The sequence below is a fragment of the Drosophila montana genome, unplaced genomic scaffold (assembly GCF_035044405.1).
Source record: "Drosophila montana isolate Dmon_TW-CO22-7 unplaced genomic scaffold, ASM3504440v1 contig_3200_1, whole genome shotgun sequence".
Classification (NCBI taxonomy): domain Eukaryota; kingdom Metazoa; phylum Arthropoda; class Insecta; order Diptera; family Drosophilidae; genus Drosophila; species Drosophila montana.
The window spans coordinates 8,943,760-8,967,536 of record NW_026998080.1 but is presented as its reverse complement, the minus strand read 5'-3'; the positions used below and the strand labels follow the sequence as shown (position 1 = coordinate 8,967,536).

At 41.9% G+C, this 23,777-nt stretch overlaps 6 protein-coding genes across 10 annotated transcripts; 3 read left to right on the top strand and 3 right to left on the bottom strand.

The window, feature by feature from the left end:
• Positions 1–2,405: 2,405 nt before the first annotated feature.
• Positions 2,406–5,067, bottom strand: LOC135431771 (dymeclin). The gene is made up of 5 exons (XM_064687079.1): positions 4,696–5,067; positions 3,450–4,635; positions 2,893–3,390; positions 2,707–2,829; positions 2,406–2,648 (listed from the first exon to the last, which is right to left on the bottom strand). The coding sequence occupies exons 1-5, from the start codon at positions 4,836–4,838 to the stop codon at positions 2,499–2,501; spliced, it is 2,100 nt and encodes a 699-aa protein (XP_064543149.1). The 5' UTR covers positions 4,839–5,067; the 3' UTR covers positions 2,406–2,498.
• A 292-nt stretch (positions 5,068–5,359) lies between these two features.
• Positions 5,360–6,595, top strand: LOC135432441 (uncharacterized). Its single transcript, XM_064688147.1, has 2 exons — positions 5,360–6,017; positions 6,073–6,595. Exons 1-2 carry the CDS (start codon positions 5,455–5,457, stop codon positions 6,536–6,538), a joined length of 1,029 nt encoding a protein of 342 aa, XP_064544217.1. The 5' UTR covers positions 5,360–5,454; the 3' UTR covers positions 6,539–6,595.
• Positions 6,596–6,688: 93 nt separating this feature from the next.
• Positions 6,689–10,657, bottom strand: LOC135432442 (uncharacterized). Its single transcript, XM_064688149.1, has 3 exons — positions 10,497–10,657; positions 10,271–10,343; positions 6,689–7,665 (listed from the first exon to the last, which is right to left on the bottom strand). The coding sequence occupies exons 2-3, from the start codon at positions 10,319–10,321 to the stop codon at positions 7,474–7,476; spliced, it is 243 nt and encodes an 80-aa protein (XP_064544219.1). The 5' UTR covers positions 10,322–10,343; positions 10,497–10,657; the 3' UTR covers positions 6,689–7,473.
• On the bottom strand, positions 8,924–10,264 carry LOC135432440 (uncharacterized). The gene has a single exon (XM_064688146.1). The coding sequence runs from the start codon at positions 10,103–10,105 to the stop codon at positions 9,032–9,034; it is 1,074 nt and encodes a 357-aa protein (XP_064544216.1). The 5' UTR covers positions 10,106–10,264; the 3' UTR covers positions 8,924–9,031.
• Positions 10,658–10,956: 299 nt separating the features above from the next.
• On the top strand, positions 10,957–11,655 carry Tom7 (Translocase of outer membrane 7). The gene is made up of 3 exons (XM_064688150.1): positions 10,957–11,099; positions 11,169–11,347; positions 11,448–11,655. The coding sequence occupies exons 2-3, from the start codon at positions 11,248–11,250 to the stop codon at positions 11,510–11,512; spliced, it is 165 nt and encodes a 54-aa protein (XP_064544220.1). The 5' UTR covers positions 10,957–11,099; positions 11,169–11,247; the 3' UTR covers positions 11,513–11,655.
• A 197-nt stretch (positions 11,656–11,852) lies between these two features.
• babo (TGF-beta receptor type-1 babo) lies at positions 11,853–21,997 on the top strand. Of its 5 annotated transcripts, none has more exons than XM_064688141.1 (8): positions 11,853–12,678; positions 12,801–13,103; positions 14,304–14,421; positions 14,539–14,774; positions 20,432–20,662; positions 20,787–21,020; positions 21,087–21,610; positions 21,677–21,997. In XM_064688141.1, exons 1-8 carry the CDS (start codon positions 12,630–12,632, stop codon positions 21,857–21,859), a joined length of 1,878 nt encoding a protein of 625 aa, XP_064544211.1. In that variant the 5' UTR covers positions 11,853–12,629; the 3' UTR covers positions 21,860–21,997. The 5 variants fall into 5 exon arrangements, with proteins under 5 accessions (XP_064544211.1, XP_064544214.1, XP_064544213.1 ...); XM_064688144.1 differs by lacking the exon at positions 14,539–14,774 and adding an exon at positions 18,750–18,883 and having other exon boundaries at positions 11,861–12,678; XM_064688143.1 differs by lacking the exon at positions 14,539–14,774 and adding an exon at positions 17,440–17,582 and having other exon boundaries at positions 11,861–12,678.
• Positions 21,998–23,777: the final 1,780 nt, after the last annotated feature.

Here is a 23,777-nt window from a genome sequence, read left to right as displayed (position 1 = left end):
CGGACTTTGCACAATTATTTGTAATTTAGCGCCGACTAAAGCGTAGTGGACCCACGCGCGGTTGAGGGGGGAAGGGGGGCATTCATATTTGGCGTGCTCACGTTTTATGCCCAGTTTCAGTCGTCCAGTCGCCAGCTCGAATCCAATCAAGCTCAGCTCAGACTCAATAACCGTTTCCATTTTGTTTTTTTTTTTTTCATTCGATTTTATTTTTCGCTTTTAGCTTTTGTCCAATGATTGTGTTTTTTTGTTTTTTTTGTTTTTGTTTACGCGCCTGCGCAACGATATTTGCGCGGCTTTTCGCAATCGGGTTGCGAACTTTGCTAAGCTTCTGGCAAATTCTATGCGGCCAATTGGGCAAGAAGCCGCTCGCTCGCATTTGCAGTTGCTGCCAATTGAAATTGGCTCGCAACAAAAGACAAAATGCGGGCGACAGAAGTCAATAAACTGTTTTAACCTGCATATTAACTGAAAACTAACAACAATTGCGGCACGCTAGGCAATTTGAAAAATGTTGAAAAATTAATTAAAATGCAACAAGCGCACCGCCAGCCTATGAAAATGCACAATAACAAATTTTCCGCCTTGTACAACAACAACAACAACAACAGCACGCGAACGGCAAATATATTGTGTTTAATGTTTTATTTTGTTGTTGCTTGCATTTTTTATGCTTTTGCCGTTGAAATTTATTTATTGAAGGCACGTAGCGCGCACAAAACTGCAAAAAAAAAAAAAATGTGCAACAAATAAGCCAACAACAACAACAACAACAACAACTAATGTCAGCCGACCACAGTGCGCGCCGCCCCCTTGCTGGTTTGTGTCTATGTTAAAGTGACGAAGACGACGACGACTACGACTTTAGCGGCAAAAGTCAACGAACTTTTAACGCTGGCAAAAAAAACGTCCCTTAAAATACCCTTATTAAGGTAACATTATCTACGATAAGTGCTGGGTAACGCCCTGTTGGGGAATTTACTTTAGCCACAAAAGTCAACGAACTTTTTGCGCTAGCAGAAAAAAGTCCCTTAAAATACCCTTATTAAGGTAACATTATCTACGATAAGTGCTGGGTAACGCCTTGTCGGGGAATTTAACTTTAGCCAGAAGAGCTAATGAGCTTTTAACGCTGGCAAAAAAAAGTCCCTTAAATAACCTTATTGAGATAATGGGTAACGTCTTGTAGGGTAATTCACTTTAGCTACAAACGTCAACGAACTTTAACCCGCTGGCAGTAAAAGTCCCTTTAAACACTTAAGGAAACATTGCGTAAGACAAGTGTTGGGTAAAGTTGTTAGGAAATTTTACTTTAACCACAAAAGTCAACGAACGTTTTGCGCCGACATCAAAAAGTCCCTTAAAATACTCTATTGTAGAAACATTACCTACGACACGTGTTTGGAAACGTACTGTTAGCGTATTCCGCTTTGCTTTTTGAAACATTTACTGTTTTTTTTTTAATGTTTAATAAATATTGTTTACCCTACCCCATTTTGCAGCTAGGGTATTTCAGCTTCTTCACAATCAAATTGAAGCAGCTGCTGCTTTGTTGTTTACATTGTTGTTGATAGTGGGAAAAATACATGGCAATATAAACATGAGGAATCCATAGCTATTGTTGTTGTTGTTGTTGTTGTGACAGCTGATAGTGCAAATATGCATAATGATGCGTAAATGGACACACACACATAATTGGAAGTAATTTCCTGTATGCTTAAGTGGCCCTTAAATAAACAGATAAACCTGCACCTTCCGAGCACAAAGTGGAAATATATATATATATATATATATAACGACAAAAAACCCCAAGCTTTAAGAAATTTTAAATGGGTAGGCTGTTTATCGTAGATAAGAATGCTTCAGTTTAACGCTTGTCACATGCTCAAACTTACCTAATAACAGATAAAACTGGGGAATTTCATCAACTTTAGTTAGTGTTTAATTTAGCTTTAGCTACCAATTGCTAAATACAATATTATATAATTATTGTAACTAACAGACGCAATGTAAATATATATATGTATATACTCAATTTTTCTTTAATATATATATATATTTATATTATCGGTTTGTTGTCTTTGTGGATTAGTAGAATCGTTTGATAGGCGTTCGGAGCTTAACTTTTTACTCAACTATCATTCTTTACTTAGCGGTAGCAAAAAATATGTTTCACATTCTTAAGATCTTCGTATTTTGTTTTTGTTTGTTTGTTTGTTTGTTTGTTTGTTATTTCAAATTATGCTTTTTCGCTTTGCAGCCTAGTTCTACATTTTAACATTAGTTCATGGGTTTTTGTTAGCTTCTCACTTTAACGTCAACGTTTGCTATAATTTGTTTGGCTTGCATTCGAATTGGTTGGGATTGGGACAAAGAGACTGGAAGTAGAAAAACAATAGAAAAAAAAACAATTGTGCTCCAGCGGCGAGCAAAGCACATCAAAGCGAAACGGCGAGTGTTGAAAGGAAGGAAGGCGCAGACGTAGATAGGATCTAATATTAGCACGCGATGTCCGTGGTGACGCTCTTGATGCTCTCGGAGCTGAAGTGAACGCAACCGTATTTGCAGACGAGCGTCCAGACATATGGAATGAAGAACTCCTCGGGCGCATCCTCCTCAACATATTTAAACTTTAGATCCGGGAATTTCTGAAAGTAAACCAAATATATGTTATATAGAACTGAAATCGTTTTAGTTCTGGCTTACCCTCAGGCGATCGCTGGACCATTGGCTGGCGCCTTTTGATATCACCTCGAGCACTTCGTTGACGCCCAGCTCGCCGCGCTGCTCCTGCACACGCTGCAGGCGCGAGGAGAAGAAGCCAACCACCTGCAAAATGTGTATGATTAAAAAGAATATCGTACATATTACAGGGCTTATAGCTGGACGCACCATATCGATGTTTTGTATGACATCTTGGAACGCATGATGACTGCGGAAGCCCTCGAAGACGCTGCGCTTGTAGAGCAGCGTATAAACCAAATTGGGACAGTAGACGAGCTGATTTGTAAGGCAGGAGTTTAAGATTTCCAATACCATGCGCAGCACCTCCTCCAGCACACTCAAATCCTGCATCATGTCCTCGGGCGTTGTTGCCACATTCACAAACACAGCACTATCGGCCGGCTCCTTCAGCTGGGCATCCAAACGTGTATGCTTGCGCGCCAGCGTCTCGAATAGCGATACCAAACGCTGTGCCACATACGGATGCAGGGCACGAAAATGGCCAGACATGTTGGCCAGCGCGGCCAGGCAATTGGTGTGCAAATACTTGTCCCGCATCTTCAGCATATTGTACTGAATGGTGCGTATGACAATCAGGATGAGAATGCCGCCCAGCGATATCTCCGATATCGTGCGCTCCGTATACCAGCTGATGTTCTTCAGCAGCTGCAAATGGAAAAGAGGATTAGCTAAATAGAAGGGAAGAGGGACGCGACTCCACTTACAATTGTGTGCACGTTCTTATTGAAGCCCTCGTCCTCGCTGAGTATGAGCAGCACGATGAGCGACATGTAGATGTGATGTGAATTGCTGTCGGGCGCATTGTACAGCGTCTGCAGTATGGGTATGACCAGCTGCTCCAGATCCTGCTGTTGCATGACAAACCTGTAGAAGCGCTCGTTGCGATGCAGCAGCAAATAAAGCAACAGCGTCGCCTGATCGATGGTCACAATGCGGCACAGGGTCTCGTACACAGCCGAGAAGTCAATTTGAAAGGAGACCGCGCCGCTGCCCTGCTTGGGCGAATCCTTCGAATCGGCGCAGCCAAACAGGCTCGTGCGATAGGCATTATCCTGGGCGGTACAGTGATTAGTCAATATCAGTATGAGCAACAGGCTCTGGTTAGCCAAGGGATAATGCGTGCGGAATTGCTGCGACAGCTCCTCGCCGGTGGCGTTGCTCGTCTTGAGCACATCCTGTTGCTTGCGAAACGTGAAAATGGACAGCAGCGACTCGGCAATGCCAAAGACAAACGAACCAGCCGAACTGGAGCCGAACATGGTGTGCGGCACCTCCACCATGCGTGCCACAAAATGCAGCAGCGCCGACATCAGCACATTCGCGTGCTGGCACTTGTAAATGGTGCGAAAGACAATGGATTTATCTGTGGGCTGCTGCTGCTGCTGGGCAAACAGATGCACCGCCAGCAGCGTGATCAGCGTGTTGACAGACTCGAGATGCAGATGATAGGTGAACTCCTTGACGGGTATGACAACAATTAGATTGAACAGCGCATCGATGAACGTCTCGAACTTGGCGCCGTCCACAATGAGCGCTGCCAGCGGCGCCTGTTCCGTCGCCTCAATGGCAATGCTAGCCGCTGCCTGTTGCTGTTGTTGCTCCTCGGCGGCTTTTAGCTGCTCGGCGCTGGGCATGGCCTCGAAGTGCTGCAGCAGCTGAAACTCGGAGCCCGTCTCGTTGATATACTTGATCAGTGTGCGTATGATGAAGAGCGCATTGAACGTGTGCCACACATGCATGTTGCTCTCCTGATCCGAGAGCGACAACAGCTCCGAGGCCTTCTCCAGAAAGACGGTGATCAGCGAGCCGAAATTACCCGTCTTCAGATTATTGCCTATAAACGATTGACACAGTGTCTCCAGGCGCGAGTCCAAGCTCAGCTGATCCTGGCTGCAAGACATAAGTTTCATGTTAGCCGCCGCCAACTTGCTGACGTGTTGCCCGACCTACCTGTTCTCTGGCATTACTATATTGTAGTTGAGCAGCCCGTTCCAGAAGGCCTCGTCGTCGTGGGCTATGTGCTGTCGCGCCACAAACCGCTGAAGCCATTCATTCGACGCCAAGTCGGCATTTCTGCTGACGTTTATGCCCATCTTTTTGGTTCTTGCTCTGACTGCTGCTCACTGCTGCTGCTGCTGCTGCCGCTGCCGCTGCTGCTGCTGCTACTGCTGCTGCTGCTGCTCTCCTGTTAGCTCGTAGGTGTTTAGCGCATTTGATGCCACTCGCCAGGGCTCTGAGCCTTTTTTCAATTTACAAATAATAACAATTCTCCGTGTTGGCACTAGGCACGTCACCCATTTATTTGTATGTGTTGTTTTTTTTCATATGTTTTTGATCTGCCACATACGCGTACTTTACAACACTACGCACAGCGCTGCAAGTGCTGGCTGGTTCCGGCTCAGAAGTTGAGCAGCTGAACTTTTAGCAAATTTTAATTTTAATAAAAAACAAAAGGGTTTTATTTTTCATATACATATTTTTTTTAACATTTTATTTTAAATATAATATAATATATTTTTTATAATATTACTACAAAGTTAAGCGAATTTCACTGTAGTTCATGCCCAAGAACATAGTGCCATTGAACTAGTTTCACGCGGAACTGCCGTTGACTTTGGGCGTTACACAACATTCTTTGTTTCGCGTGACGTCAATTTTGCTCCGTTTAAGTTAATTTTGAAATTTTTAAAAACTTCGTTTTGCCTACAGATGTTTTGTGCTGTAGAAGATTGCGCAAACCCAAAATCGAAAAATCGTTACTTTCCGTTTCCAAAGGATGCCAAGCTATGTGAGAAGTGGGCGCTTTTCTGCCGGCGCACGGATGAGATAAATACCAAGCTCGAGAAGATCTGTGTGAAGCACTTCCAGGCCGACGACTTTGAAAGAGATTTGCCATACGAGCTGGGCGTGTACAGCAAGCCACGCCCACTAAAACTAAAGCTGGACGCGGTGCCCAGCGTGCATAACAAGCAGGAGGAGGAGGAGGAGGAGGCGGAGGAGGAGTACCTAGAGATCGGTTACGTTGAGGAGCAGAAAGCGTTTAGCTATGGGCTAGAATCGAAGAAATCGCGCCAAGCGAAGGCTGTGGCACAGCGAAAACAAGTTGTGGATGCGCTCATAACGGAGTATGATGAGCAGCAGCACCAGCTGGAGAATAATTCCATGGACAGCGATGTGGATGAGGAGGATGATATGGAAGAGCTGCCGGCTGAGGAAGTTGTGCAGGTGGTGGTCGATGCCGAGGCCTATCTCACAGCTCTAGAGCGAGAAAAGTCTGTAGCGTAGATCTCTCAAAGAAATCTTCATATTAATTTTATTTTCTTGCAGCACGGATCTGAGGCGTGAGAACTTTAAACTGAAGCTTGCCGCGGAAAAAGATGCGGCAACAATAGACAAGCTGCAAAAACAGCTGGACAAATGCAAGGAGCGCTATGATGAATTGTATGACAATCTGAGTAGAACCTTCTCCAAGGCACAAATCCAAAAACTGCAAAGCGGCAAACGCGTCGTCTGGCTGAAGCGAGATCTGCGCGACTCGTGTGTGCTCTATGCAACCAGTCCAAGTGCCTACAATATGCTGCTCCAAAAGGGCTATCCCTTGCCGTCCAAGAGAACGCTGCAGCATTGGGAGCGAGTCCAGCGCCTTGAGCAGAACGACGATGAGATCCAGAGCTGCGGCACGTTAGATCAAATTGAGGAGCAGCTGGAACAGGAGAGCTGCCAGCTGATAGAAGTTGTAGACATAACGCATGTAGATCATAATTATGTTAACAATATATTAGCCGAGCTTTAATTATGTGTGTGATTATTATAGAAGCATATATATATAAGTAAAATATTTGATTAGCAATACTATTTATGAGAAATCTATGCACTTAGTTGCTTATGACAATGATTTAAATAGATTATATGAAATAGTTTTTAAAAAATAATAATAAGAACATTTGATTTGGATAATAATGCATTTATTTGAAAAATATTAATTTCAACTAAAACTAAAATTTTATACTGCTCCGCATAATTGCAGGCCATATATAAACTTGGCAATTGGACTATTCCCACGTTTTCAATTGTTTATAAACTTCCACTTAGTCGTTTCATATTTGTTACAATTTAGAATTTGCATAGCTAAGAATATAAATATATATGTATATATATGCATATATTGCGACTTGTTTACACATACATATATACAGACTATATATAAGAACTAAAAGAGGCAAATCAGGATCGCATAGGAGGTCGCACAACTAACACTTAGAACATCCTCATCATCATCATAATTATCATCATCACGATCATCATCATTAGTACACAATTAACTATCACAAGTTTTATTCAAATTTTTGTTGGCATTGCGCAACTGTTGCAAGCATCTCTCTGTATGTGTCTGTGTGTGTGTGTGTTTCTGTGTGTGTGTGCGAACAAGAAAATATATATACATATACTAATTGGTGCATCTCAAAAAATATATATATATATGTGACTGCCTTCAAACGAAAAATGTTATTAACTGAACACTCCGAGCTATTTAGCCATGTCGCTGCCTTCTGTCTGTGTGTGTGTGTGTGATTTTTTGTATGGCTGGTGACTTAACTTAAAGAAATATACACTACATATGAGCATGGGAACTGAGTAATGTGGTATGTGACGCCTCTGATCAGGGCATGGCTAAGGGACTCGGTTTAACGCTCGCCTCACATCTGATCTGTGTTCCCGTTCTTTGGCTTAAAGCTTGCGCAGCGCATTGTGTTTGTTGTGCTTCTTGGCCAGCAGCTGCTTCAGGCTGAACGAGGACAGCGCTATGCCAAAGAGGGCCAACATGGTGGCAGAGCGGGTCACCACGCGGTTCGGCGACGAGGATCTGGTGGTGAACGCATGACTGCTGTGCGTCGAGGCCTGCGCGGAGAGCGGCGATCCCTGCAAAAGAGATAAACAAGGCAAACAAACAAGCGCATTAAAACAAGTCTGATAAAAACTGGTATAAAGGCATTTCAACTTGTTATCATTTGCATAAGGTTATATATTGTTTATATGCTCAGCACTTTTGCTATTTTTAACAAAACAAAACCTGTCAAACTCAGCCAAATTGGCCGATTGCCCAAATATCTGGTGCCGGCTTCTGGTTTCTACTGCGCAGCGGTTTAATTGCAGTTGGCAACAACGGGCAAATGTCTGATTAACCCCACAACGATTCATTTCCCACGTTCATTGAACTGATTAAGGCATTATCGCTGTAAGGCCTAATCGGCATGCTGATGAACTTGTAACACCTGTGCAACTATCTATATTAGCCCCCAGCAACGTCATTTATCTATGTACTCGACTGTACTAGTTTTTTCTATGGCTGCAATTAGCGCAGCTTTTGCATTCAATGAAACTAGCCAAAGACGCAAAAAGCTGGAAACGCGTGGCTTGTGACGTCAGCATAACACAGCACAGTGGGCGAAGGATGGTTGAAAAAGTGATCAAATCAATTTTTAGCCTGCACAATATATTATATATAAAGAGCATTAAAGCGAGAAATTTAAATCCAAAATATATGTGAAAAATTTGCATTGCTATTTCACTGCAAATTGACAGGAAATTTCCTTTAAATTGTGTTTAAAGCAAAATATAATTGCTTAATTTAAATATAAATTATAGCTAATGTAGCAAATAAGTTAGTTTAGTTAATTAGAAAAGTTGAAAAATTACCAAAAAATTAATAAGAATAAAATGTACAAAGTATTGGTATAATACAAAATAAATGCATGCAAAGTTTTGTTGTGTAATTTGTTTGTTGGTTGAATTATATTCGTAGATTTAACGTTTCTTAACTATTTATAGATAGTTTAATTATTTTTAGAATTGCCGCGACTGTGTCAAGTGTTGCAAATGTGTGCAAATTCTTATTTGGCAATTTGTTGCCATTTTTGCAAACTTGGCACCACTGTGCGCAGCCGACGTTCATGTTTGAAACTTATCAGCGGCTCGTCTCGCTGCGACTCTCAGCGCCTTGCATGTTGTGACGCACTTGGTTTGACCTGCTTTCCTTCTCTTTTCCTTCTTGATTCGCAGCATTTCTCTGGGCGCTATCTCCAAATCTGGCGACCATTGCTCAACATGCGCTGGACGCGTGCCGTGCATAAATAAAGCAGTGACCGTCAAAATTCTCAGTGTTTATAAATAATCCGAATTTGTTTGTAAATTTCGCACACACACACACGGATACACATGCAAATTTTGGTGGGCGAATTTATTTCGAAAGACAATAAAAAAGCCAAATTTGTTTTTCTCCTTGCGCTCAATGAATTTGCTTTGCGTTTGCTTTTGCTTCCTGCTCCAGTTCCGGTTCCGATTCACTTTCTGTTTTGCTCTCCTTCTGCCTGCTGACCGCCTCGATGCGCTCCAGCGTCTGCTTCACATCTTGTATACGCAATCGTGCGCCTCCAGAGGGCGCATTTTCGCGTCGCTTTGGATTCCTGCCGCGTGGTGGACGCCTCGTTGCCATCGTCGGTGGACGCTTCAGTGCATCCAGAAACAGACTCGCGGTCTGGGTGGGCGCCGTTGCAAACGAGCTGGACGTGGCCTGCGGCTGTTGCTCCTGGTTTTTGCGCACCTGTGTGGAGGCCTTTCTGGGCGGCGTCTGGAAGAAACTCCGCTTTGGCGTGTCTTTAATCGTTGGACTCTTGGGTTTGGGCATGGACTGTTGCTGCACCGATTGCGGTATGGAGATCGTGTAGACAATGTTGCCAGCTTTGGCGCTCAGCTCAAATGCCGGTTCGGGTTTGGAGCTGGCAGCTGGAACTGGCTCATTGGAAGGCGAGCTTATTAGTTCCGTTATGCAAACAGGTTCCGTTAGCAAATCAGGCATAGACTGTTCCGTTGTTGATTTTGTGGCTGCTGCAACAGGTGAAAGCTTATCACATTGCTCGAGATTGAACGCCTTTGGACTATTGGCATTTGCACTGCAGAGCAGTTGCTGCGCACTTTCCCAGTGATTAGGCATGGAGAGAATATCCTCAATGTTGCAGTCATTGCTGGTCGATGGTGCGTTTGGAGTCAAGCTGGAGCTGGAATCACAGCTGTAATTGGCGGAATTCGGGTTGGTGTCCACAGTGGAATCATCGCCTGTTGCCAGCTGTTCGAGCAGCTGCTTAATAAATTCATCATCATCAACATGCGTGGATTGCGATTGCGTCTCGCCCTCCTCATCGGAGGAGGAGGAGGAGACGGCATCGTTGTGCGGCCAAAGGCAGGTGCGGGATTCACATTTAAGCAACTGCTCCTCGAGATTCAGGTAAAAGTAGCGCAGCTTGTGATTCAGGCCCTGACTCAGGCATTCCACACACGCATCGCCCGCTTGCAGGCCGTCCATTGTGCGTGCGGGTGTGTGTGTGTGTGTGTTGTGTGTGTAGGTGTGCGAGGAAATACTCCGAACGTGTTTGGGAAATTTCTCTTATGCGTAATTTCCCCTTTAATTTGCATACATTTTTTGCATTTGCGAATACTTTGTTTAATGCGTTATTTAGCGTATGCTCACCTGTCCGAAGGTTAAACGAAATGCGTACAATCCGATATTAGTTGTTTTCATGGTCCGTACAAGCAATTATTATCTGAAACATACATAAACAAAATTTCGGTTTTGAGCACAAGCCAGCTTACATAATACGAAATTGATTTTTCACTCTTTTTTTTTTTAAATTTCTCTGCTTCATTGTGTTGGAAAATGTCAGTGTGAACGTCGTCGACACTTGCTTATCACTTACATTATATGTGTGAGTAAAATTAATGCGCTGCTCTCGATTGACGTCTCCTCTATTATGCAGTTCCGAGCGTTCTGCGTTGAGATTATTTAAATGTATTAATAAATAAAATGCAAATAAAATGCTCTAGCGGGCATGCCACACCATCTGACAGGGCTGCTATGGAAAAGAACTAGTGCTGGACTCGTGTACATATGAGGCACGAGTCGGCACGATTCAGCACAAAGTGCATATCTAACTAGCAATTATCAACTTAAGAAAATTGATTTGATTATCTTGCTTACAAACAGCATTAATTGATTGGTTATTGTATTCAAATATTGTGTTATGTTTGTGATGTTAATGCAAATTTCTGCACGAGCTCAGCTCCAGCAAGAACCTGCCATTTTCCAGCATGCGTTTTCATTGCCAGATCAGGTAACGCTATCGTTTTGTTTACATTTTGTAGGAGACATCCTTATGCGATATGGCAATGTCAAAGTACTGTTTTCCTCATTTATATCGTAAATTTTTCAAAGTAGTAGACTTTGCATGAATTATAACAAGCAAGTAAATTATTATAAATCGATGTTTCATATTTAGCATTCCACTTTTTTGAGCTGCTTTGTAAGCGTCATTTATTTACTTTTAGCAAAAACAAAAAGTTAACGCGCTTACCAACACTTTCTTTTACAGTCGGTGACTCGCTGCAAAGCCATTTCATAATACAAGCGTGTGCGTTCAACTTTTGCATTTTTACTAGTAAGAAATCAAAATGGTTCTTTCTGATGGTGCTAAGGAACGTCTAGGCGTTGTTGTGGATGTCATTCAGACCACATTCCACTGGGGATTTGTGCCAATGGTCCTTTATTTGGGTAAGTGCCTACAGCACGTGCGATAAGAAGAAGCAGCGGTGCAAATGTTATCTATTGATTTTGTATTGACGCTCATGTTTTCTATCTTTCTATAATATAGGATTCTCGAAAGGTGCAGAGCCTGGCATGCCACCACTGTCGCTTCTAAGTCTCTTGTGGCAATAACTATTTCATAATGAAACAAGCAACGGCAGCGTCCTCATCGTTAAATTAACAAAATGTTCTTGTTGACTGCTTGGCATTTGCACAGTACTAGTACCTGTAAGAACAGCTGGCGGAAATAAATTTCTGTTATAACAATTGAAAAATGCTTCGTGATTCAAACAGCGGTAATTGCTGTAAATATATTTAAATAAATTCGAGACCATATAAAAATTTGTGGTATCACTGGTTGCGCTGCAAGTGGCAGCGCCGTATAGTATTTTTTCTTTACAGAAATATTGTATTTTCGCTCTAACTCGAAACGGTCACACTGTTCACATCGTTCGCAAAACCACTCGCACTCAGACGGGTTTTCCGCTGATTTCGTTCAACAAAAATTCATATATAACAAATAAATAATACAATTTAACGCAAACATAACCCTGCACAATACAATTTAAAGTGCTGGCCACAAGTGTAAATAAGTTTCAGTTGCTAAACAAGCCGCTAAAGTGCCAAACTCACGTGATGAAAATACGGCTGAAAACTTCAACGTAAAAGTGGGAGGGGATACGAATTTTTCTAATTGGATTTGCAAGAAGTGAACGAATTTGTCAGATCCATCGGGTTAACCGTGTTTAATGCGTGCCAGGTGCACCGAAAAAAATGCCAAAATTGCCAAATAAGAATACAAATAGTGGCTACTTGCTAAACGAATGCACAAACAAAATGTAAGCTCGCCGCGGGTGCAAGCAGAGCGCGAGGCCGACTTCGAGTCCCCCTTACCCCCACACACGCCCACCGCCCCCGTGTCCTACACAATAAATGCGCAATACAAAGCAAATTAGTTGCCGCCGTCTGCAGTCGACGTTGACGGCGCTGCCGTCTCCTTTACATAGTTTCGTTTGTGCCGTTGTTGTCGTCAACAAGGAGTGAAAAATAAGTTTGCTGCGGCTGCTCCCCCCCCTCCCCACACAGACTTTGAGCTAGCGCGCGCTTGTCTGTACGTGTGTGTTTGTGTGTGTGAGTGCGTGCATTTGTGTGTGCGCGGGGAAAACAAAAGAAAAGCACAAAAACGAAAACAATAACAAGCGCCAGGCGCACGGACAGCGCGTTTATCAAAAAAGCAAATACAAACAAAATGTGGACGCAGCTGCTCTGCCTGCTGGCGCTGCTCAACGCCAGCTGCGGTAAGTGCCAGGACACAACTCGTGTTTCTTTTTCTTTTTTTTCGTTTTCTTTTTTAGAGGTGCGAAACTAACCTAAATTTTTATTTTCTCTTCCCCCTCTCTCTCTCTCTCTTTGCCCGCAGCTTCGCCCGTTGAGATTGTCGCACAACCGACTGAAGCTGGCCACAAATTGGCAGCGACAACAACAACAAATGAAACAGCTGGCGCTTATCTAACGAAATCGTCGCTGCCTGTCGCTGATAACAGCGGCCATGGCAACAACAACAGCAATAACAGCAGCAACAACAACAACTCAGTGCCCATACAATTGCCCACAACAGACGCTGCCTCAGGCTCTGCCGCCGCCGCCGCCGCTGCTGCTGCTGCCCCTCAGCTGCGAATGTCGGTGCCGACTTACCCGCCGCTGCAGAACAAGAAGCACGAGAGTAAGTCCAAAACGCAAAACAGAAGCGGGCCTCGCGTGACTTTAACACCTCGCAAGAGCAGCTCCGTCTGCCCGTCCACCCGTCCCCCCGTCCGTCTGTCTGTCTGTCTGTCTCTGACATGTCTCGCCTCTTGTCGTCTCGTGACGTCAGCGCGCGGCGTCGATGTCAATGCGCTGCGGCGCAGACAAAGCTCTCCAAAGTCGTCCCCTCCCTCAGCCCGACTGACTGCAGCAGACACTTGCACTGCAGTTCACCCACCCCCGCAGCTCGAATTGCAAATGCAACTGCTGCAGCCGCAGCTCAACAAAACTGGCGCGCAACGTCAACAGCGACGCCAGCGGCGACGTCGACTTCGTCTGGGTTCTTTATGCTTTCCGCTTTGCACTTGTCTTCTCGGCGCGTCGCGGCTTTTGTTGTTGTTTTTTTTTTATTATGCTAAATGCCTTTTGTTTTTCTTGTTTTTTTTTCTTTTTTTGTTTCCTTTATTATTTATTTTTTTCTTGTAACCCGAGTCCGCCCACTTGAGGGGAGGGGGGGGGGGGGGGGCAGGGCAATGTCTGCGATCGCTTAAGAAAATCAATACGAGACCAAATTACGAATTATGATTAATGAATCTTTAAACGGGGGGCTACCTGCGACTTGCTAATTGGCATCAAGCAACGCGTGTCCACGGGGCTTTACAGTTTGAGGTGACAACAACAGTTGTTGATGTTGGGTTTAGATAAGGCAAAGACATAATAGAAATTATAGCTGAAATAGGCTTTGAGTAACGAATCTTGTTGGGATCGTATCCTGGAATGCTAACTGGAAAGTTGTCTTTTATCTTATACCCAGAAAATGGCTATAAAGGGTATATTGGGTATACTAATATATTGTGTAATAGGTGTTAATTACTGTAACATTGGAGGTTTCCACCCATTTAGGTGAAATGGAAGTGAAAATCCGTTTTATGCAAATTACAAACTCGTTTATTAGATGCATATTTTCACCCATGTAGGTGAAATGGAAATAAAAATCCGTTGAATGTATATAATCTAGAGAATTCGTTTATTAGATGGATATTTTTATTGAGGCAGATAAAAGTAAACTTAAAAATCAAATTATTCCATACTCAGCTCGCTGGTTCGGCTCGATTCGAACCTTCCATTCCATGCATTCTAGAATTATTTTCCTTAAACTTTCAAATCTTCTGCCCTACAGAAACGATCAAGTGTCATTGCGATATCTGCAAGGAGACGAATCACATATGCGAAACGGATGGATATTGTTTCACCTCCGTGGAAAAGGACACTGATGGCAAAATAATCTTCAGTTTTCGGTAAGTTTTTAGCTGCCATTTTCATAGGCAAAGATCCAAACAACAAACGACAACAACAGAAGAAAAACTGTTCATTTTGTGCCTGTTGTCTGTGTCTGTTGCAAATCCGTTGCGTAGCTGCCTCAACATGTCGCAGAGCTTCCCGCCGGGCCGTTTCATTTGGTGCAACGATGGCCGCCAAGGTGGCCCCACGGCACGTCCAGCCGCACGCCGGGGCGGTCATGCCTGTTGCAATGATCGTGACTTTTGCAATCGCCAACTGCGTCCCGTTATCAAGTACTATGCGCTGTCCACGGCCACGCCAGGTGGTGGTCAGGAGTCGGTGTCGCTGGCGCCGTCGGTTATCTACGAAGGTGCGCTATGCTGTGCACGTGTTTAACGCCTACTCCCCCCCCCCCCTAGCCCCCAGTTCCATATCCTCAATTGCTCTTCTAACTGCAAAGAATATTAAACAAAAAAAAAACGCACGTCGTTCCAGTTGCTTTGTTCCAATTTGTTTGTTCTTTTGAACTAGTTCGTTCTCTTCTATATGCTCGTGTTGAGTTCGACTTGAAAGTGAACATAACCCAAAAACAACATCAAATGCAGCGCACACTACTAAAAACCAGCAACAGCAGCAACAACAACTACAACAACTACAACAACAACAACAGCAGCCAGCTTAGCTCCTGGCAACTAGAGTTATTTTTTTTTACTGTTTTTTTTCTTGCTTTTGTTTTGATTGCTACTAACCAGACTGAGTTCTAATTAGCAACTGGCCCAAAGACAGCGGCGACAACAACAACAACAAGAGTAACAAAGCAGAAAAAAAGTATTACTAATTCGTTTTCTTTCTCTTTCTCTGTTTCTCTTACTGTCTTTCACCTGACCGCTCGTGTACACCCGACGAAAAAAATCAAATCGATTAACTAAAAAATACCAAAACAAAAAAAAATATATATACGCCACGCGCGCGCGCGCTCTGCTCAACGCGCTGCATTGTCTCTCTGTTTCCCCACGTTCTATTCGCTTGCTCGCCTTGCCACAATGCTCTTTGCCTCTCTCTCTCTCTGACTCTATCTCTTTAATACAAAACGCAACATACTTAACAAATAACTGTATATTGGTCTACCATTGCTGTACAGTTGCCTCGATAAGCGTTACGAGCTGTATCGTGAGCCGCTGGAATGCCTCTCGAGTCGCAGTAAACAAGATACGTTCAAAATTAGCTGTTGTAATAAGGATTTCTGCAATAAAGAAGAGCTTATGAAAAGGATATTTGAAACAGGTACAGCAAACAGTTAAACAACAACTTTAAACAAAACAAAATATAAATAACAAATACAGACAAAAAAAAAACAACTACAGGAAACCAAACAATAAACTACTTATTTTCTCTCTCTCTCTCTCTTTATTAAAAGCTTTTTGGTTTGCACTTCTTTTGTACTCTGCGCTAATTATGCACTGCAACAACAACAACAACAAAAAAATAAACACACTCTCTTTTTTTTGTATGCACTACAATAATAATAGTAATTATAATATTAATAATTTTATTTCGATTTGCACAAGAATTTAGTAGGCGCCTTATAATTGACCATAAATTCGTATTTATTTCGGTATATTTACTTTTCTTTTTTTTTTTTTTTTTTTTGATTTAGTAAATATTTAACTTTTCTATTTGCACTTTGTTCGCTTTTTGCTCGTCCTCTGTTTAGTAGATTCTTCTTCATTGTTTTTTTTTTTTTTTTTTTTGCACGTTACTTGCCTCGGCTGTTGCTCTGCTCTATCTATTTATTGTATCTCTTTGACTATCTTAACGGCACACCAACAACAACTACACCTACACCTATCTACATAAAGAAAAAACAAAATTATAATAAAAATGTAGTTTTTCAATCAACTTTTGCATGCCAAATAATTTTGTATACTTTTCGATTGTAGACGCTTTTTAGAAGAAGAAAAAAAAAACTTCATTGTGCAGATATTGTAGTAAGTAGCTATTATTATCGTATAAGGTGTGGCATATGCATACTTTTTGCAGTAGGTGTGAGATCAGTCAGTTTTTGATTATTGTACATTTTTCAGTGTTAGTAAATATTTACTGTACAAATCGCGCTGCAGACGGAACTGGCTTGAAAATTCCATAAATACATCGATTTTTTATGATTGCGTTTTTCCTTTAACTCTTCGTTGTAAGTCTCTTTGGCCAAATGTTGGGTATACTTTTCTTCTAGATTCTCTCATCTGGTACTTTGATTGTGGTTTCTTACACTTTTCCAGATTTGTAGTATTTTTGTGTATAACTGATCTCGAGAACGTTACGACTGCTTTAACAGTAGCCCTTTTAAAAAGCTAAATACGAACCCGCTTTGAAGAAAACGCCCTCTTCGAACCACGCCTCAGCTGCACGGGCGCTGAGCTGCAACTAAAGCTACCTTCCTTATCCTCAAACACGCTTCTCAAACTCACCTCGTTCCACTTGGTTCGTTCTTTTGAGCTAGCTCGTTCTCTTCTACATCTCGTGTTGAATTCGACGTAAAAGTGAACATACCCAAAAGAAAAATGTATAATAAATAAATAAATAAATGCAGCGCGCAGCAACAGCAGCAACAACAACTACAACAACAGCCAGCTAAGCTCCTGGCAACTAGAAGTATTTTTTACAGTTTTTTTTCTTCTCTTCATTCTTTTGTTTTGATTGCTACTAACCAGACTGAGTTCTAATTAGCAACTGGCCCAACAAGCAACAACAAAAGTATTACTTATACGTTTACTCTCTCTCTCTCGCTCTCTGTTTCTCTTATTGTCGCTCGTGTACACTGGAAGATTTAATTCGACTTATTTAAAATACCAAAAAAAAAAAACCCACGCGCTTGCTCCGCTCTCTGTGTTGCGTTGTCCTCTCTCTGTTTCACCTCACTCCTGACGATCGCGTGCCATGCCGTTGCTCTCTGTTCTCCACTCTTATTCGCCCTTTAATTTTAAACACAACATACCTAGCAAATAACTGTATATTGGTTTACCATTGCTGTGCAGTTGCCAAGATAACCGTTACGAGTGGTACCGCAAACCGCTCGAATGCCTCACGAGTCTCGTTAAACAAGATACTTTTCGAATTAGCTGTTGTGATAAGGATTTCTGCAATAAAGATGTGCTCATGAAGAGGATATTTGAAACAGGTACATCAAACAGACACAAACACTTTAAAATATAAGTAACAAGTAAATAAATAAAAATCGATAGAAAGCAAAACAACAAACTATTTATTTTCTCTGTCTTTATAAAAAGCTTTTTGGTTTGCACTTCTGTTGCTCTCTGTGCTAATTAAGCACCTTCTTTTTATGCACTACATTAGTAAAAATAATAATATTATTAATTTAATTTTGTAAAGCAAAAGGACCTTTTATTCGAAAACAAATTCTTATTTATTTAGTTTTTTTTTCGTTTGAAGTAAATACTTAAGTTTTCTTTTTCGTCCTCTTCCGATAAGTCGATTTTTTTTAGTTGCCTCTGCTCTATCCCTCTGACTTTTTTTAACAACTACACTTAACCTATTCAAATTTTGCATGCCCAATAATTTTGTACACTATTCGATAGTAGATACTTATAAGAAAAAAAAAGATATTTTTGTATAAGGTGTGTCATATATTTTGCAATGGATATGCAGTAGGTGTATTCATGAGTCAGTTGTAGATTTTTGTAAATTTTTCAGTGTTGGTAAACATTTATACTACGCAGTTGAGCTACTGGTGAAACTGGTTCCATGCATTTTCTGTTCGTTGTCATTTTCTTCGGTGAAATTCGGTTTTTTGTAGAGATTCTCTCACCTGGTGCTTTGATTGTGCTGTCTTGTACTTTTCAGAGGTCTCGTATTTTTGTATATAACCGAATTTGGGGTATTTTTGACTGCTTCAAACATGAAACCCGCTGCTGCTGTCGCAAAACCCCTTTGAATAAAACCACCCCCCCTTAGACCACGCCTCTGCTGCACGCTCGCTGCGCTACAGCTGAAAGCTGATGCAATATTTAGTTCTTAAGTAGAAAACAACAACAACAACAAACAACAACTGCAATTGCAACTATAACAACAGCTGCTTATCAACTGCACACGCATCAACAACAACAACAACAACAACCAATGCAACAGCAACAACAACAACCTTAAACAACAACTACCCCACTTTTTTGCTATTTGTGAAAACCTATTTACAAAATAAACAATTTTTGCCTAACTTAGTAGTAACTAAAATTTTAGCATTTAGTATTAAACTCTACTACTCGAAAAAAAAAAGAAAGAAAAAACAACAAACAAAAAAACTACTCTGTATATGTATGTATGTATGTAGATGCCTGCCCCTTGCAAACCACTTACCACCCGAAGATCCCGCCTGGTGTCATGATAATACACCCATCTCCTCCACAAAATGTTGTCAAGATGATTTTTGCAATACGCGTGAAAATTACAATGGTGTTATACCAGGTGAGAGTTGCTTAAACCCACACCCCCCCCCCCCCCCCACCACCACCACCAAAACCCACCGAACCATCCCACCAAATACCATACCCATTCATCATACATCATACATACAGCACACCACATCATCAGCGGGCACATTTTTCAACCACACTCGCAACACGCGTCGTGTCCACCTTTTCGCCCCTTTTGTCGTTTTGCCATTAGAGCCACGCCCATGTCATTGCACCGCCACATTTGCGTTTTTTTTTAGACAGACATTTTTGTAGCACACGCAGAAAAACACAAAAACACACATACATACACACACACACCTGTCACACTGTCGCTAGCCCCTTTCCACGCAGCCTCTGCTCCACATTTACATGCGTCTTGGAAAAAAAAAACGTTTCGGTTTGTTGGGATTTCTCCTTCCTTTTCCATTTCACACACACACACACACACACATACACATACACGCGCGCACACTGGATGCACCATTTTATTGTTGTTGTTGCGTATTTCACCTTGTCTCGCGTGTTGTTTTGCGGCCTCGTCGTTACTCCCTCTCCATAAGCTAACCCACCCACTTGTCGCTTGCTGTGTTTTCGAGTTGTCTGCTGACCTTTCGCATCATTCATATTGACTTGTTAAAAGCACGACGCATACAAAAGCCAAACAACTGTAAAAAAAGGAAGTATGCAAAAAAAAAGGAGAATTAAAAGCAACAACAACAACAACTGTCTCAAGGGGGCCACCAGCCAGTAACAACAACAACATGAACCGCATCGAGCATAAAGAGTCAGAAGAAGCAGCAGCAGACGTCGCTTTTTGTTGCTGTCGCTCTCCCGCTCTCCCGCTCACTCGCCGCCTGCTTGTCTGCGTTAATTCTGTCTGCGTCCTCCGTTTCTGTTTCTGTTTGCTGTTTATGCAAGTCGCTGCTGCATTCATATTCATTCATGTGCTGCGGCTGCATTGCAATGTTAGCGTCGCTGTCGACGTCGTTCTGCCTAACGGCATCATTCCATTCATTTATGGCCGCATTTTTGTGTATGTTTGCTGTCTGCAGCCTATTTTTTTTCCCCACTGCGCTCATCTAAATATTATTGTTAGTTGTGTTTGCTCATTTCTATGTATGTATGTGTATGTGTGTGTGTGTGTGTGTGTGTGGGTTCGTCTAAATATGTGCGTGCTTGTTTACAGTTTATTGCTCTGTAGCTTTTAAGTTTGCGCCATCAAGTATGCAAAGGTTTGTAAATAAGTAACTACCAAAAGTCATAAACAGGTTAGTGCCAATTACAACTACTTACACATATACAGGCACACATACAGAAACTAACAACCAACGGTTAATTGTTTTAAATGCACCTTGGGTTTATTATTTATTTGAATTATTTGTTTTGTTATTGGTTTTTGTTTTAAATCTAATCAATGGCTTGTTCTTATGCATGTTGTCTTCTCACTTATTCACTAACTTTCTGGCATTTAATTTTCCATTAATTCTCACGCTCAGCTTTTTTGCAGCTTTCCGTTTGAAGTTGTATTGAGAATTAATAAGCATTATATTCCAATTAGATTTTATGCCCAATAAGACACTGACTAGCTGGCAACTGGTGGTCATCATTGTGGGCGTCACGGTGATTATCTGCTTTTCCGGCACCATGGCCTGGTATTATTGTCAGCGTCGCAAGCGCTTGGCCAATGGACGACCATTCGCCAAGGAGGACTCTGTCTACGATCCCATACTGAATGGCAACACTACGCTACATGATATTATTGAGATGACCACCTCGGGCTCAGGATCGGGTGAGTGATTTAGCCACTGCCTTTGTCAGGATCGAGTCCGAATACCTGAAAATCATTATGTGGCTTGGCAACATGCTACTCAAACCATCTCTAATCCTCTCCCCTCTCGCTGTCATCTTTCCAGCTGGTCTGCCGCTACTAGTGCAGCGCTCCATTGCACGCCAGGTGCAGCTGTGCCATGTCATTGGCAAGGGACGTTTCGGTGAGGTATGGCGCGGTCGCTGGCGTGGCGAGAATGTCGCCGTCAAGATCTTCTCCAGTCGCGAGGAGTGCTCCTGGTTCCGCGAGGCGGAGATTTATCAAACAGTCATGTTGCGTCACGAGAATATATTGGGTTTCATTGCCGCGGACAACAAGGGTGAGTGGCTGCACCTTAAAACTAATTCTTAACTCATGCTAATCCTATGCTTCGCTCTGTTCACAGACAACGGCACCTGGACACAGCTTTGGCTGGTCACGGACTACCATGAGAATGGCTCGCTGTTTGACTATTTGACCACACACTGTGTGGACACCAATGTCATGCTGAATATGGCGCTGAGCATTGCCACGGGACTGGCGCATCTGCATATGGACATTGTGGGCACGCGGGGCAAGCCCGCCATAGCGCATCGTGATCTCAAGTCAAAGAACATACTGGTCAAGTCGAATTTGAGCTGTGCCATTGGTGATCTGGGCCTGGCGGTGAGGCATGTGGAGAAGGACGACTCAGTGGATATACCATCCACGCATCGCGTCGGCACCAAGCGCTATATGGCGCCCGAGGTGCTGGACGAGAGCATGAATGCCCAGCACTTTGACTCGTACAAGCGTGCGGATGTCTACGCCTTCGGCTTGATACTCTGGGAGATAGCGCGTCGCTGCAACATGGGCATGATCTATGAGGAATATCAATTACCCTACTGGGATGCCGTGCAGCCCGATCCAAGCATCGAGGAGATGAAGAAGGTCAGCCCAGAAACTATATAACCATATATAAATTTATTATTAAACGATTTGCCTTGTGCCTTGCAGGTGGTTTGCATTGAGAAGAGCCGGCCGAATATACCCAATCGCTGGCACGGCTCCGATGTGCTGCACAACATGGCCAAGGTCATGAAGGAGTGCTGGTATCCCAATCCTGTGGCGCGACTCACTGCGCTGCGCATCAAAAAGACGCTAGCCAGCATACGTGTTGAGGACAAGGTCAAGAACTGATTGTGGCTCTAGTGCGTAGACCAAGAGTGGAATGCGTTTTATTTTCCGTTTTATTGTTTTCGTGTTTTATCGAAAAAAGCGTTGTGTGCATTGCAACTCGTGTAACCTGTAACCTGGCCCCGTGTTACCTTCAAGCGACAAAACTAAACTAACTAACTAACTACCCGAAACTAACAAATACATTGTAAATACTTAGGTCTAACACATACCAAACGTCCCCCTCGCCCCGCTCCCAGATTCATAAATGCCAACAAACACATGCTTTGCATATGTATATGAACTGTGCTCGTTTTAATATTATCGTTTGCATTTCGCATTGACTTTATACTTTTGTACATATATACACACACACATATATCTATATATATATATATTTCGTTGACATTTTCTGCTGAGATTCGCTTAATTTTCCCGATCGTGAAGGCAGCGGCGCGCCACAAAACCGCCGCACTGCCAAATGTGCTAAAAGAAAAACACAATTAGGGCCTAAATATGTATACACCTAATAGAAAGCATGCATATATTTTTTATAGCCACTGTTCACAAAAATATATATACAAAGAAAAAAACACAAAAAATACATACAGTTAAAAGACTTTGCCAAGACTGAGCAGCAGTGAGAACAGCAAAAACACAAAAAAAAAAATACAAAAAAATAAATAAAAAATCCCCCAGAGAAATCAATCGCAAGTTACAAATTACGAAATTCCAGCTGGCAGGCAACTTTTGTGCTGCATTAAATATCCGTATTGTAATCGTATATAGAAATCTTAGCAATATACACACACACATCTAGAAATACGAAAGCAATTTTTTAGCCGTTTATCGTTGACAAAAATTTAAACAAATACAACTCAGGAACAACAAAAATAAGAAAAAAATTGATAAAAGCAGCATAAACATATGAAAGTAAATAACAAAAGAAAAGGAAATTCTATGGCGCGCCGCCTGCTGCATGCCACGCCCACACCCATGCCTACCTAAAGCTGTTGCCGCTGTGTGTGTGTGTGCGCCTCCTAAGCTTATTATACATACACACATCTTATATATATATATATATAAACATATGCATAAATCGCTTTAAGTTCTTCTATACGTAGGTTTCTCCAACTTTCATGCATCCAAACAATTTGTTCCCCATTTTCGCATTATATGATTTTTGATTTTCTTTTTAGTTCTGTTATAACCAAAGCTTGTTCTTCCTATTTTTACTGTAGTCATAAAACAATTGAGTTGAGCAAAAGAATAGATATATATAAAAACGATTAATATATATATATAAATATATTTATATTTATGTAAATGTATATTTGCTTGCATTGTAAGAAACTTGATGTTTCATGAACAAAACATATTCATAAACATAAAAGAGCATAAAGCTGATAATTAGAAACTTTAAGTCATTTTGCAACACTGTAAACCTATATTAATTGTGTTGTCTGTCGTGTCATGAATCATTTTCAAAGTTGCAACTAAATGTTTTACATGTCTGCACCACACACACACACAAACACACCTTTACACACACATTCACAACAAGCCAGAAATAGCCAAGCAAATGTAACAAACCCAAACACACACACAAAAACCTGCAATAGTAGTTTCTATAGAACATCAAATGTTTCCCCAACAGAACACACAAACGCCAAGAGATTAAAGTACACTAAAAATTATGAAAGAGAAGAGAAAAAACATTAATTTAACATATACATCAAGCTACAACTAAGCATCATATATATTATAATTATTATGTATAACAATTCGATTTGATATGCGTATAACGAAAAAGAAAACAAAAATATATATAAAAATATATATAAACCTAAACTAGATTGTTATAACTTTCGGCCTGCGAAATTTGATTTCCTACTAATTTAGGCAACTGAAAAGAATTATGAAATACGTTTACATTAAGTTC